We start from the raw sequence: 13,816 nt of genomic DNA, 5'->3' as shown, positions 1-13,816 counted from the left end.
TGGAATTAATCAATCCCACTTTGATACCAAGAAAGGGATTATAATTTAATACATTTTAGATCATGCCCAAAGTAGGAACCCATTAGAAGAAAATGATAGACTTCGAATTGAAACAATGAATCTGATTATTTGATCACACAAATCATGAAGAGAACTAACTCATAAATATATTGGGAAAAGTTATGCTTCTTGTTAATTTCCAGATAGGAGAGTGACATCTAGGATAGGCTGCAACTCAAATTCAGACATGTAGAAGGAATATCCATGAAATGCAGGCAGTAATATCAACTCGACAGACAAGTCACTGAAAATCAGTTTCAGTGCAGAAAGTTGAACATACTCCGAGATGCCAGAAAGATCCTAAATACAGGTTTCTCTAAAGTGGACATTAATCCCAAACATATACATAATATTGTAATAATGAATTGTGAGGCTTAGGACCATTTTCTTAACGTTGAAATAATTTTAAAACAGAAATTAGGGTAAACTGGAGATATTTTTAAACAATTTAACAATGTTATAATTATGTAACAGGGAGACAGAATTACCTTTCAGTTTTCTCTGCCTCATAACTAATTCATTAATTAATTATCTATCTATTTGTAGTGTCGGAGATCAAACACAGTGCCTTGTATGTGTTACCCATAAGCTTTACCAATAAGTAACATCTCTAGCTTTCTATTATTTTCTCCCTCCTCTTGCCTCCCCCCCTGCCTTTTTTGTTGGTACTAAAGCTTGAACTCAGGGCCTTGCTCTTACTTAGATACTTTACCACTAGAGGTATTCCCCTAGGCATTTTTGCTTTAGTCATTTTTGAGATAAGTCCCTTTGTTTATTCCCAGGCTGGTCTGGATCAAGATCTTTCCATTTATTCTTCCCATGTAGATGGATGGGCCAGGCAGCTGACTGTTCTCTGCCTCCCAAATAATGAAGTTAGAAATATAAGTCATAATATAGAACTTGATCTCTCTCAATTAGAGTAAAAAAACATGAAGATCTCATGACAGGGATCAAGATACATGCAAAGCAAGTCAGGGACAAAACTGGTAGAAGAATGCTAGGAATTATGGAATAAAAATATGCTAGTTACTCTTAGATTCTCTAAAATATTTTTAGGTTCATCATTTTTGTTATTGATTTTCTCATTACAAACACTCATTCAAATTTTGTTTTGTTTATACAAGATTTAAAATAAAAGATGTCTACCCAATTGTATAAGTTTCTGTACCCTTTCATACTCTAGATTTAACTAACTATATGATCTTGAACATTTTTTTTTAATCCCTAGTACAAGGGTTTGAACTTAAGGCTTTGGACTTGCTTGTCTTGCACTCTACCCCTTAGCCACACCTGTGGCCTGGCTTTTCACTGCTTACTTTGAAGATGAAATCTAGCAGACAATCCTTCCTCCCCCCCCCCCCCAAAAAAAAAGAAAAAGTCCCCATCCCCCACTTCTACCCTGCAGGCTGGCTTCAAACCACAATCTTTTAGATCTCAGCTTCCGGAGTAGATAAGATTGCAAGCATGAGCCTGATGTGGTATATGTTTCTAAGGTTGATGTTTCAATTCTTCATTTTTGTTTTATTCATGATTATTCTTGTGGTGTTAGGAAGCAAACCCAGGGCTTCACACACGCTAGCCAAGTGTTCTGCCATGGACACACCTTTGTCTCTTTCTTCATTAAAAAATGAAATAATAAGGGCTGGGGATATGGCCTAGTGGCAAGAGTGCCTGCCTCATATACATGAGGCCCTGGGTTCGATTCCCCAGCACCACATATACAGAAAATGGCCAGAAGTGGCGCTGTGGCTCAAGTGGCAGAGTGCTAGCCTTGAGCAAAAAGAAGCCAGGGACAGTGCTCAGGCCCTGAGTCCAAGCCCCAGGACTGGCCAAAAAAAAAAAAAAAAAAAAAAAAAAAAAAAGAAATAATAATAGTATCTATTTGTAAGGTTTAGAAAGATTAATTTGGGTAGTAATGTAGAAACATTGGGATAACACTTGTAAGACAGCAAAACACTTGTTTAATGGTAATACTTGCTACTAAGATTCATGTTAGTTTAATAACTATAAAACAATAAAGAAGTGAAAAAATTACCTCACCATGCCATTTAACAACTTTTTACATTATTAGTAGCTATTAAGCAATATCATTTTGATCCAGAAGGAATGCACTTATGTGGCAGTGTGTTTTGGATTCATTTTTCTATTTTTTTGAGGATGTAGCACTATTCCCAAGCATTTTGACATATCTTAAAGAAGTGCATCTGACATAGAAGAAAAATAGGAGCTGACATTTGCATTGATTATGCACTATGTTCCTCACTGTTGTATTGGAGATAGTCAATATGAGTAAAGTTATTTATTCCTAGGCATCTTTCCCGCCTTCTCAGGTTCTATATGTACTGAAAGGTAGACAAAGGCCCTTACCTGCAAGAGGACTGTACACCACACCCTCCTCTTCGCCCCCACAGCATTCTAAATCTTGTCTCACAATCTGTCCACCGCAGCACTGCTGGCCCTGGCCATCGTGGAGCCTCCCCGCACAGCAAATCTGGTGTCCTGAGGAGGAGTACGGCATTCGGCCACAGCAGGAGTCACCAGTGCCAATGGAAACGCGATTGTGCTCTTCATCTGGGCAGCATACTTCACCTGTCAGTGTAGGATAGGAATGACCATTGCAGGAATCACAAGGACTACATTCTGTCTCAAAAATGAGTTTCACCAGAATTACTCTGCAGAGGCTAACAGACTGACAAGATTACTAAAAAGTGCGTCATCCTAGTAGGGTTACAAAATCTCAAAACAGCTATTTGTTTTTTCTCTCTCTCTCTCTCTCTCTCTCTCACACACACACACACAATTTAGTACTAAGATTGCTATGTTGCTTGTTTTCCTTCCTCTAATAAATGAGTATATACACACATATGTATATATATATGTATGTAATATATAGAGAGAAAGTTATATGACACTCTGGAATGAAAGTGGGAACACTATTCTGTTTAGTATAATTTTTTGAAACCATGCTACATCCAGAAATTGACCATTAATAAATTTATATTCCCTATAATTGTAATTTTCTGAACTAGACTATATATATATATATATATATTTGCCAGTCCTGGTGCTTGAACTCAGGGTCTTAGCACTCTCTCTGGCTTCTTTTTGCTCAAGGCTAGCACTCTACCACTTGAGCCACAGCACCACTTCCAGCCTTTTCTGTTTATGTGGTGCTGAGGAATTGAATCCAGGGCTTCATGCATGCTAGGCAAGCACTCTACCACTAAGCCATACTCCCAGTCTGACTATATATATATTTTTAACCAAACAGACCTACCCATGGGAATGTCAACTAAGTAAATGGAGGGTGAAATCTATGTTCCACTGGACACACTGATACTTGCTGGGTTCTGGGAAATACATTTCACTAATGGTTTAAGATTAAAGGATTCTAATATTGCAGATGTCAACATTTAGCTTTTTCAAAAGAAGGCATGGAGAGGCTTCTGAACAATAGGAAAGTACAAGATAGAGAAACATTTAAAGATAGCTTCCTCTAGGAATACTTTAGAAAAAACTAACAAAAATTAGCATATCTAAAATTCAAATTTCACACTTCCCTATGACCTCATTGCTCAAGTTGGTTAGTTTCTCCCTTGTTCCCTAATCCTTGACTTTTCTCTTGACTCTTCTTTGGAGTGTTTCTGTACTTGTTCATGTACCTTTAACCATTCCTTTTCTCTTTTCTTTACTGTCCCTTGTACACATTAATGGTTTGTCAAACTTACTTTCATAAGAAAATGAACATGTTTACTGAAGAATTTAGAATGCCCTTAGAAGTTTATCCTGGACTGCTTGTTCCCTATTAGTTGAATGCTTTTCTTAGGAGGTATGGGTATCTTACAGCTTTGTTATTAAAATTAAGATGAGTTGCTTAATAAGGTGATATAAAAATATGGAACAATATTTAACAATGGGTCCATACATAAAGACTGTAAAAAATAAGAGAAAAACTCTTAGAAGGATCCTTGAGGTCTTTCTTGTTAAAAATTATGCTCAAAAGTCTAGCCCATTAGCGGGACAAATTACTAGAAATACAAGCCTACCATATGGAATCATATAGAAATAGAAAATCTTTACAAATTTATAACTAATAACCATATTGACCCAGTTATCAAAACATACAACTAAGAAAAGTTCTGTTCCATGTCTTCCCTTGTAAATTCTACCATTTAAAGAAAAACAACACCAAACTTATCAAAGTCTTCTTCAAATGGGAGAGCAGATAACACTTCCCAACTCATGGCTGACTTGTTTAATCATATAACCAGAAAAATGCATAATGATGAAACTGTGGACCAAGCTCTTTTCTGAGTACTGATGTATACCCCGCCCTCCAAACTACCAAAGTGAACTTAGGCAACACTATGTCCAAATAATATGGTATCTAGAAGTAGAAGGGAAGTTGAAAATGTTTCCTTATGATGTTACATTGACCAATGAAGGAAGGAAAAATGAGCTCATTTTATACAGTAAAGTATTCTTGTCTTATGTATATATGTACTTTTTCTGGTTCAAATGAATCTTCTGATTGGTTTAAAGTATAGTTGCCATATTTCATAAATCTTCACTGCTAGAAATGTTCTTTCACTGTAAAACTTTAATAGCAAGAGTTGGAAGACAAATAGCCAATTGGAGAACTGTGGCCTATTGAAATTGTAAGTGGAAGGATAAACCCATAAACCAAAACTTGCCTGACAAGAGAATGGGGACAGGAGCTACAAGAGAATGAGAAGGTTAGCAAGACAAGAAGTAATGAGGAAACAGGACTGGACAGTGACTGTTTGGCACCACAACTTTATAGGAAACAGAAAGGAGGCACTTCAATCAGAAAGCCATCCAATTCTCACTAGCAAAGCCAAGTTCTAATGAAAATGATGGACATAGATGGTTGTAATGGATTGAAGGGTTGTCTTCTTGTAGTATACCTTTGCTACGTGCTTTCTGTCATATTTTTCTAATAAAATTTTCTGTCATCCTTACGTATCGTCACATGTTCCCTGAATTATTCTTTTGCCAGATTCAAGGACTGAAGTTGGTATGTTGTCCTAAATTTTCTGATAACAATATGTGACAGAGTCTAGGTGTAAAATTAGTTAAGCAGACACCATTTAAGATAATGGCGAGATAGAAGAATACTGCATATATCTCTAATAGGAAAACAACATTTTTTTTCTTACAAGGCTATTTTAAGTATACCAAGTACTAATTGGTTTAGATATTTTAGACATCGTTCCCTGCATCTTTCAGATGCTTACCCATTTACTGACAGATGAAAAAAAGGCTTCTTAGGAAAAGATGTGGATTATATCAATGGAAAATAAAACTATTTTTTTCTTCAAAAAAGGGCTATTAGACATAAGATAGAAGGATCAGTCACCTTCTCATTAACCTCTCAAAATGAATCTATTTCAGGCCAGACTTGAAATGTTTTCTCTCTAAATGCTACCATGTGGTCTAACAGTTAATTGTTATTCTTACTCAAGAATGACCCACATTAACATTTAGTTGGGGCCATTAGCATATTTATAAAAAGAAATGGGGAGAATGAGCACACTTTTCTCTGCTGCTCTTTGTTATGGGGGTATTACAGAGGAAAGTCCTAAAGAGAAAAATGGAAACCTTATGAACTATTATTTCAGACTCACCTATAATTATCAAAATGCCTTCAGCCATCTCAGTCAGAGATGGTACTGATTATTAGATTTTAATTACATTTAGATACAAGAAAAATTGGAGATGCTAAGCATCTTCTTGTTGTGTAAACAGCCTTAAACTAGCTATCGAAGACCACAGGCTAGAGATGGAGATCAGAATCTCCTCATTTAGGAGTGGTGGAAACAAATGATTGGAGCAGAACACTGGCTTTGGCTATTCCATGAAATTGCATTAATTTTGGTTCTCTCCTTTTCTCTCTTGACATCATGGCAGATACTCTAATTCTGTGGAAAAATGAGCTGCTTCACAAGAATTGATATATAGTACACATTCAACAGTTTGGTAAATATTAAAATACCTTACCGCTGAGTGATTTAAATATGTAATGGTTTCATTGCAGTTTTTAGCAAGTATATGTATTTTCTGTATTACCTTATGTATCTCATATATGTATCTTGTGGAAATTTAAAAACTACTAAAGAGTTATTAAACTATATAATATCCTATATCAAGAAAACTAACAATGACAAATGTTGGAGGGGATGTGGCCAAAAGGGAACCCTACTTCATTGTTGGTGGGAATGTAAACTGGTTCAGCCACTCTGGAAAGCGGTATGGAGATTCCTCAGAAGACTAAGCATAGAACTCCCTTATGACCCAGCAGCCCCACTTTTGGGCATCTACCCAAAAGACCACAAACAAGAACACACTAAAGCCACAAGCACAACAATGTTCATCGTAGCACAATTTGTCATAGCTAGAATTTGGAACCAACCCAGATGCCCCTCAGTAGACAAATGGATCAGGAAAATGTGGTACATATACACAATGGAATTTTATGCCTCTATCAGAAAGAATGACATTGCCCCATTTTTTTTCAAATTTTTATTATCAAACTGATGTACAGAGAGGTTACAGTTTCATACGTTAGGCATTGGATACATTTCTTGCACTGTTTGTTACCTCCTCCCTCATTCCCCCCTCCCGCCTCGCCCTTTCCCTTTCCCCCCATGAGGTGTTCAGTTCACTTACACCAAACAGTTTTGCAAGTATTGCTTTTGTAGTTGCTTTTCTTTTTTTACAGTGTGTCTCTCAATTTTGGTATTCCCTTTCAATTTCCTAGTTCTAATACCAGTATAGACGGTTTCCAATATATTCAGATAAGATTACAGAGATAATGTAGATACAACCACAGGAAGGTGATACAAGAACATCATCAATAGTAGAAGCTACAGATACACATGGGACATTGAAAGAAGTTACAACTGTGATATAACAATCGTTTCCATAACATGGAGTTCATTTCACTTAGCATCATCTTATGTGAACATAAGGGTATAGCTATTGGGCTCTTGTGATCCTCTGCTGTGACTTGCCTAAACCTGTGCTAATTATTCCCAATAAGGGAGACCATAGAGTCCATGTTTCTTTGGGTCTGGCTCACTTCACTTCACAAATGGGGCAATGTCATTCTTTCTGATAGAGGCATAAAATTCCATTGTGTATATGTACCACATTTTCCTGATCCATTTGTCTACTGAGGGGCATCTGGGTTGGTTCCAGATTCTAGCTATGACAAATTGCGCTGCGATGAACATTGTTGTGCTGGTACATTGTCCCATTTGTAAGGAAATGGAAGGACTTGGAAAAAATTATACTAAGTGAAATGAACCAGACCCAAAGAAACATGGACTCTATGGTCTCCCTCATAGGGAATAATTAGCACTGGTTTCGGCTAGTCACAGCAGAGGATCACAAGAGCCCAATAGCTATACCCTTATGAACACTAAAGATGATGCTAAGGGAAATGAACTCTATGTTATAAAAACGACTGTTATATCACTGTTGTAATTACTTTCAACATGTGATGTGAAACCGTAGCTTCTATTATTGATGATCCTCTTGTATCCCCTTCCTGTGATTGTACCTGCACTATCTCTCTATCATACTGGAGTACATTGGAAACCATGTATACAGGTATTAGAACTAGGAAACTGAAAGGGAATACCAAAATCGAGAGACACAGGGTAAAAAAGACAAATGATTACAAAAACAATACTTGCAAAACTGTTTAGTGTAAATCTACTGAACAACTCATGGGGGGAAAGGGAAACGGGGAGGGGGGAGGGGAGAATGAGGGAAGAGGTAACAAACTATAAGAAATGTATCCAATGCCTAACATATGAAACTGTAACTGCTCTGTATATCAGTTTGACAAAAAAATTTTTTTTTAAAAGTATATAATATCAACCCTTCTCCATTGTTGGTGGGAGTGCAAATTAGTACAACCACTTTGGAAAAACAGTATGGAGGTTTCTCAAAAAGCTCAATATAGACCTACCCTATGACCCAGCCATACCACTCCTAGGCATCTATCCTAAACAGCAAAACCCAAGATATCAAAAAGACATTTGTACTTCCATGTTTATCGCAGCACAATTCACAATAGCCAAAATATGGAAACAACCCAGATGCCCCTCCACAGACGAATGGATCCAAAAAATATGGTACTTATACACAATGGAATACTACATAGCGATTAGGAATGGTGAAATACTGTTATTCGCAGGGAAATGGTCAGAACTCGAACAAATAATGTTGAGTGAGACAAGCCTAGAACACAGAAAACAAAGGGGCATGATCTCCCTGATATATGACTGTTAACAAAGGGAGACGGAGAAACAGTAGAGACCAAGTCTGTGAATACTGTATATGTTCTTGATACATTGTATATTGCATATATGTCTACCTGACCTAGACAAGGGATAGAAAAACAGGTCGTAAGATATCACAAGAAATGTACACACTGCCCTACTATGTAACTGCATCCCCTTTGCACAACACCTTGTAAAAAAATTTATGTTCAATTAATAAAAAAAAAGTATATAATATCAAGAGAAAAATCCCATGGGCTTTTTAAATTTTTCTTTTTGTTTTATGTTTTGGGGAACTTTGTTAAAATTAGTTTTGAAATAGCACAGAAGGAGATTCTCTTCTTAATTCTATGTTCCTAGAGTCCAAAGCAGTGGTAGATACAATCAAGGATGTCCCATTAAATTTTAGGGTCTGGGGAATTTTCAGGGTCACATGTTATGTTAGAAATCTTAACAATGGAAATTTTAAAGTGAATTGGAAATCAAAATGAGAGAGAAAGGGGGATCTGTTAGATGGTGGTAAAAAGTTGTGGCTCTAACATGTGGCTGATAATAGTGGGCATTATGGTTGTCATAGTGGTTTGGATTCATGCTCAAATTCTTCTTCCTGCTACACTTTTTCTTCTTCCCATAATGCTCTAGGCGCACAAGTCAACAAAAAATCATAGCAAATCCAAGAAGATAAGAAATGGGATGAGCCTTGTCCTATAAAAATGCCCTCTGAGGCGACTCTATTGAACTCCTCTTTGTTCCTCCCTCCATATGGAGAGTTTCTGCTAGCTTCTCTCATGACTTTTCTTTCACTTCCAAATAAACTTTTCCTTATTCAAGTTTTTCTTTTGTGGTTCCTGGCTCTCCTGCTGTATGGTTCCAGAGAACAAGGACCCACTTACTTGTATGTCAAAAACATTATTTAGTCCTATGTCAGACTGAGAAAAGTCATATCATTTACTGATGGAAAGAACCAAATGCCAGGAGATATTCACCCCATTTCTGCAATTACAATTTTTTTTTTGGCCAGTCCTGGGCCTTGGACTCAGTGCCTGAGCACCGTTCCTGGCTTCTTCCCGCTCAAGGCTAGCATTCTGCCACCTGAGCCACAGCGCCCCTTCTGGCCATTTTCCATATATGTGGTGCTGGGGACTCAGAACCGAGAGCTTCATGTGTAGGAGGCAAGCACTCTTGCCACTAGGACATATTCCCAGCCCCTGCAATGACAATTTTTAATGCTATTATTTGCAGGGAAGGCAAGATGAGAATTTGTGATGAAAGCTCTGAAATTATATATCCTTCAATGCATTTGACAGTATTTGACTAATTAACAAGTGAGAGCTATAATATAAGAAAGTTAACACTTTCTCACAAAATCCTTATGTTGATCAATATATTTTATTACTTGAAAAATTGTTAGTAGTTATTCAATTAGGAAATTTTTTTTGCTGGAAAATGAGAAAATAGCACTGCTGTAATGATAGATTTTTTTCCACCCTATGAATTATGATGAACAGAGTGGAGTCCTCAGTATTGAATATGTAAGCTTATATACTACGTAGTTACTTCACTTTCCATTTTTGCTCTGATGTTTTGAGAAGAGACACTGGATATTTTCTCATTTCATATTCTTTGGATGGAGATGTTTATATGGAATGTAGAGTACACTTAAAAATTAATTAATTAATTAATTAATTAGCCTTAGTTAACCCAATAGTTAGCATGATGTTTACATTAAGCTCAGTCAGACTGCTGAACTTTCTTAAGACCTGAAAAAATCTCAGCTTTTAGCCAAGGCTGGTGGCTCACTCTTGTAACCTGAGCTACTGAGGAGACTGAGATTGGGAGGATAATGATTCAGGACAGTTTAGGTAAGAAAACGTTTTCAGACTGAATCCTAAAGGAATAAGTGGGGTGTGGCGCTATGCGCCTGCCATCCCAACTATGAAAGGAAGCATAAAATAGGCAAATTGTGCTTCAGGTATTGGCCTGGGTACAAAGGAAGACTGTATCTCAAAAATAACCAGTGCACAAAGGATGTGTGTGGCAAACAGTGCTACCAACTTCAATGTCTAATGCTGAAATCAATACAAAACCAAACCAAGCCAAAACCAAAATATCCATTTTTTCTGAATCTAAGGAAATCCTCAACACTGAACTTAGGGAATAGGGAAAAAAGGTCTCTGTAGCTTTTCCAGGATTGATAAATCATAGGGAATGCAAGTAATGCAAAAGTTCAGAAATCTAGAACATTCCTTAAAAACAGAAAAAATATTAATCAAGTAGACAGGGACCCTAATGTGGACAAGAAGCCACTTAGCTGCATATTGTCCTCTAGCTTTCGTTAGAGAGGTATGTGAACTCATTTAATGGCATGAGTTATTTCTTTATATTTTCAGGTTCCCCAGATTATTGAATACATCCACGAAGAATCCTCACCTGGAAGAATTTTAGCATAATACCCAGAGCAACACTGATGATTGGGCTGTGCCTCTCGAATTCGGCCACCACAACAAATCCCAGTTGAATTCAGAACAAATGGGATATACTTTTCTTCACAACAGTAGTACCCGGGCTGGAAGTTGTAGAGAATTCCATTACAACATACCTGAAAGTTTGGAATAGGTTTTAAAGAAATATCAGTTAAATTAAGGATAATATTTTTTACATGATATGATTGTCTTATTCTAAAGTCTTAATTCAAGACCATAATATTTATATCTCATAGGTTCAAAACACATATCACAGCATCAATCCAATCCTGTAAATGCTATTTAATACAAGGTAGCTTGTGTTTTTCTTTATCAGTCTTCAGCCATGCTCAACTTTCTGTATCTTATACATACAAATTATCTTTAGAATGTAAGTTCTTCCAATGTAAAGCTATTCAGAATTATAAACGAACAATTTCTTTGGAATATATGTTTTTATCTTCATGATAGTTCAATTTGAAAATACACCCATAAAAACTGAGTCTTATTGATCCTTCTTTTTTTAAATAAATTGATGTTTTTCTTATAATTTGTATGATTGTTATGAACCCAATCTGCAGAAAAGACAATCTCAACAGATGTATACATATAAGTATGTATTATATATGTATATATATATATATATGTAACATGTATAATAGTCTGGCACATTAAAAAAGGAATTTATATGGAAATTAATTTTGAAAGGCTTTTTAACTCTGTGTGTTTTGTCCAGGAGCTGTGGAAAGAATTATGTGCTTGAACAATGAAATAAATTATTTGCATGCTCACTTGAGGTCTGGGAGACTGGCATGCTGTATATATAACAAATAAAATACTGAGGACTTACTGCAAAGAAGCCTGAGAACCTGCACTTGGCATCAGTAACATTACTTAGATGTACTGTTTGGTAAGGAAAATCATTCACTTCTTTTTTTTTTTTTGCCATTCCTGGGCCTTGGACTCAGGGCCTGAGCACCTTCCCTGGCTTCTTCCGGCTCAAGGCCAGCACTCTGCCACCTGAGCCACAGTGCCCCCTCTGGCCGTTTTCCATATATGTGGTGAGCTTCATGTGTAGGAGGCAAGTACTCTTGCCACTAGGCCATATTCCCAGCCCCCTATTCACTTCTTAAGAAATATTTCTTTTATTTGTTTTTTGCTTAATCCTGCACCAAACTTTTAAACCAAATTCAGTATAACTGTAAAAGGTAGCATCTTTGAGTCTTTTTCCAGGGGCTATAGTCCCAGTCCTTTTGCTTGTATTTTTTCTTTTTAATTGAGCTAGGTTTTGCTCACTTTCCCCAGGATGGCCTTGAACTCAATGAGCCTTGATTCCTCTATCTCTGCCCCCTGAGAAGTTGGGACACTGACGTCACCACATCTAGGAACACCTCTGTCTTCAACAGTGCCATGACTTATTACTTCAATTTCTTTCAAAAGTTACTCAAAGCAAAAAAGTACAGATCAATTTTCAATTTTACCCCTGAGTTCTTCACTTAGCCATGATAAATCAATGGTCGTGATTTTCTTTGACTGTTTTTTATTTATAGCTGTAAAGCTTCCAGATTAGTCTAATTCTAAGGATACAGAAAGTTCTCTTGTTGATGACACTTTCTGTGTGAAAAGTAAAATTTGAAATTATTCCCATGTTTTAAGAGCAGAGAGAAAACTACCCTATGGGTTTATGTGGGATTGTGTGAAGGAGGCTAGTCAAGGGAAAGAAGTACAGTTCTTATTTTAAGACAAGGAACTACAATTTGCATATGTTGGTTGATCATAAAGCATTCATGAAATGTCCTCCACAGACTGTGTTCTGGGCATGTAAGCATAGCATGTCTATTCTTCAGGAAGCCTATATGGTGCTTACCATCCTCTTGATGATATTTTCCTCAAAATAGTTATCTCAAAAATTTCTTAAAATATTTATCTACTAATGAGCTATTGGGACTGGTTTGCTTCTGACCTTTCATTATCGAAAAGCCTAGCTTCAAGACTCTGGGGGTCTTTTTCTTCTGAATCACACTGGCTAAGGTCACTGATGGGTTCCACTGGGAACGTTTTTCTTTTTCAAAGAAGGCATTTCTCTTGGGAGCTCATTTCATAAACAACAACAACAACAAGATTCCTAATCTTCTAATTCAGTTTCCAAGTTTTCTGTCTCAGGAAGCTTCAATGGAAAGTTCAGTAACTGGAACTGGTGTGTGTGTGTGTGTGTGTGTGTGTGTGTGTGTGTGTGTGTGTGTGTGTGTGTGTATCTGCTTGGAGCAGCTACAGAAGGAATCCTTTGGGGGCATGTTTGAAATGCAAATTCTCCCTGTCCAATCCAGGCCTACTGATCCATAGTCTCTAAGGATAGCACCTTGTGTTCCTGTTTAACAAACTTTCCAGGGTTGATGTTCACTGGGATTTGAGAACCATGAGAATAATCATGTGGTGAAGCTTGAATAAGTACCTTGGGGCTCTTTAGTTTTCAGTGAATAAGCCAAAAAATCTACTACACACACACACACACACACACACACACACACACACACACACACGCACATACACGTGCGCGCACACACGGACTTTTCTCTATTTTTCTGCAACCTCTGATTCTGGAAAATACACATTCATATCTAACCCTCAAATCAAAACTTACAAACAAGTCATTTCTTTTGAAACTTTAATTGACTTATTTTATTCTTTTCCTGGCAATAGCTATATTGCTTCTGAAATCTGTATAATAAGACTTTAAGTCAACATTATACATTGCATCTCTTTTCAATAATGCATACTTTTGTCATATATAAAATGGTGAATGTAATGTCTCTTTTAAAAACTGTTAGATGAGATTTGCCTTTAGAAAAGTGACATCATTTCTCTTGAGCTTTTGTTTTTTTATCTTATTATTCAATTTGCACTTATTCTCTGTAAAATAATCTACATTCTTATGATAGAACAGTAGACATTGTTTTCCAATTATCCTGGTCTTATTTTTAT

General features: G+C 36.7%; 1 protein-coding gene across 1 annotated transcript in view; it reads right to left on the bottom strand.

Annotated features, from left to right (window-relative positions):
* Window positions 1–13,816, bottom strand: part of Ush2a (usherin) — a 618,626-nt gene that overhangs the window by 144,894 nt on the left and 459,916 nt on the right. The window contains exons 48-49 of the mRNA XM_048356772.1: window positions 10,803–10,971; window positions 2,428–2,649 (exon numbers count right to left, since the gene is read on the bottom strand). Coding sequence (XP_048212729.1) covers window positions 2,428–2,649; window positions 10,803–10,971 — 391 coding nt within the window. The remainder of the gene's footprint in view (window positions 1–2,427; window positions 2,650–10,802; window positions 10,972–13,816) is intronic.

This window comes from Perognathus longimembris, chromosome 11 (genome assembly GCF_023159225.1).
Source record: "Perognathus longimembris pacificus isolate PPM17 chromosome 11, ASM2315922v1, whole genome shotgun sequence".
NCBI lineage: Eukaryota > Metazoa > Chordata > Mammalia > Rodentia > Heteromyidae > Perognathus > Perognathus longimembris.
The sequence above is the reverse complement of the archived record's forward strand: the minus strand, read 5'-3'. Positions and strand labels throughout refer to the sequence as shown.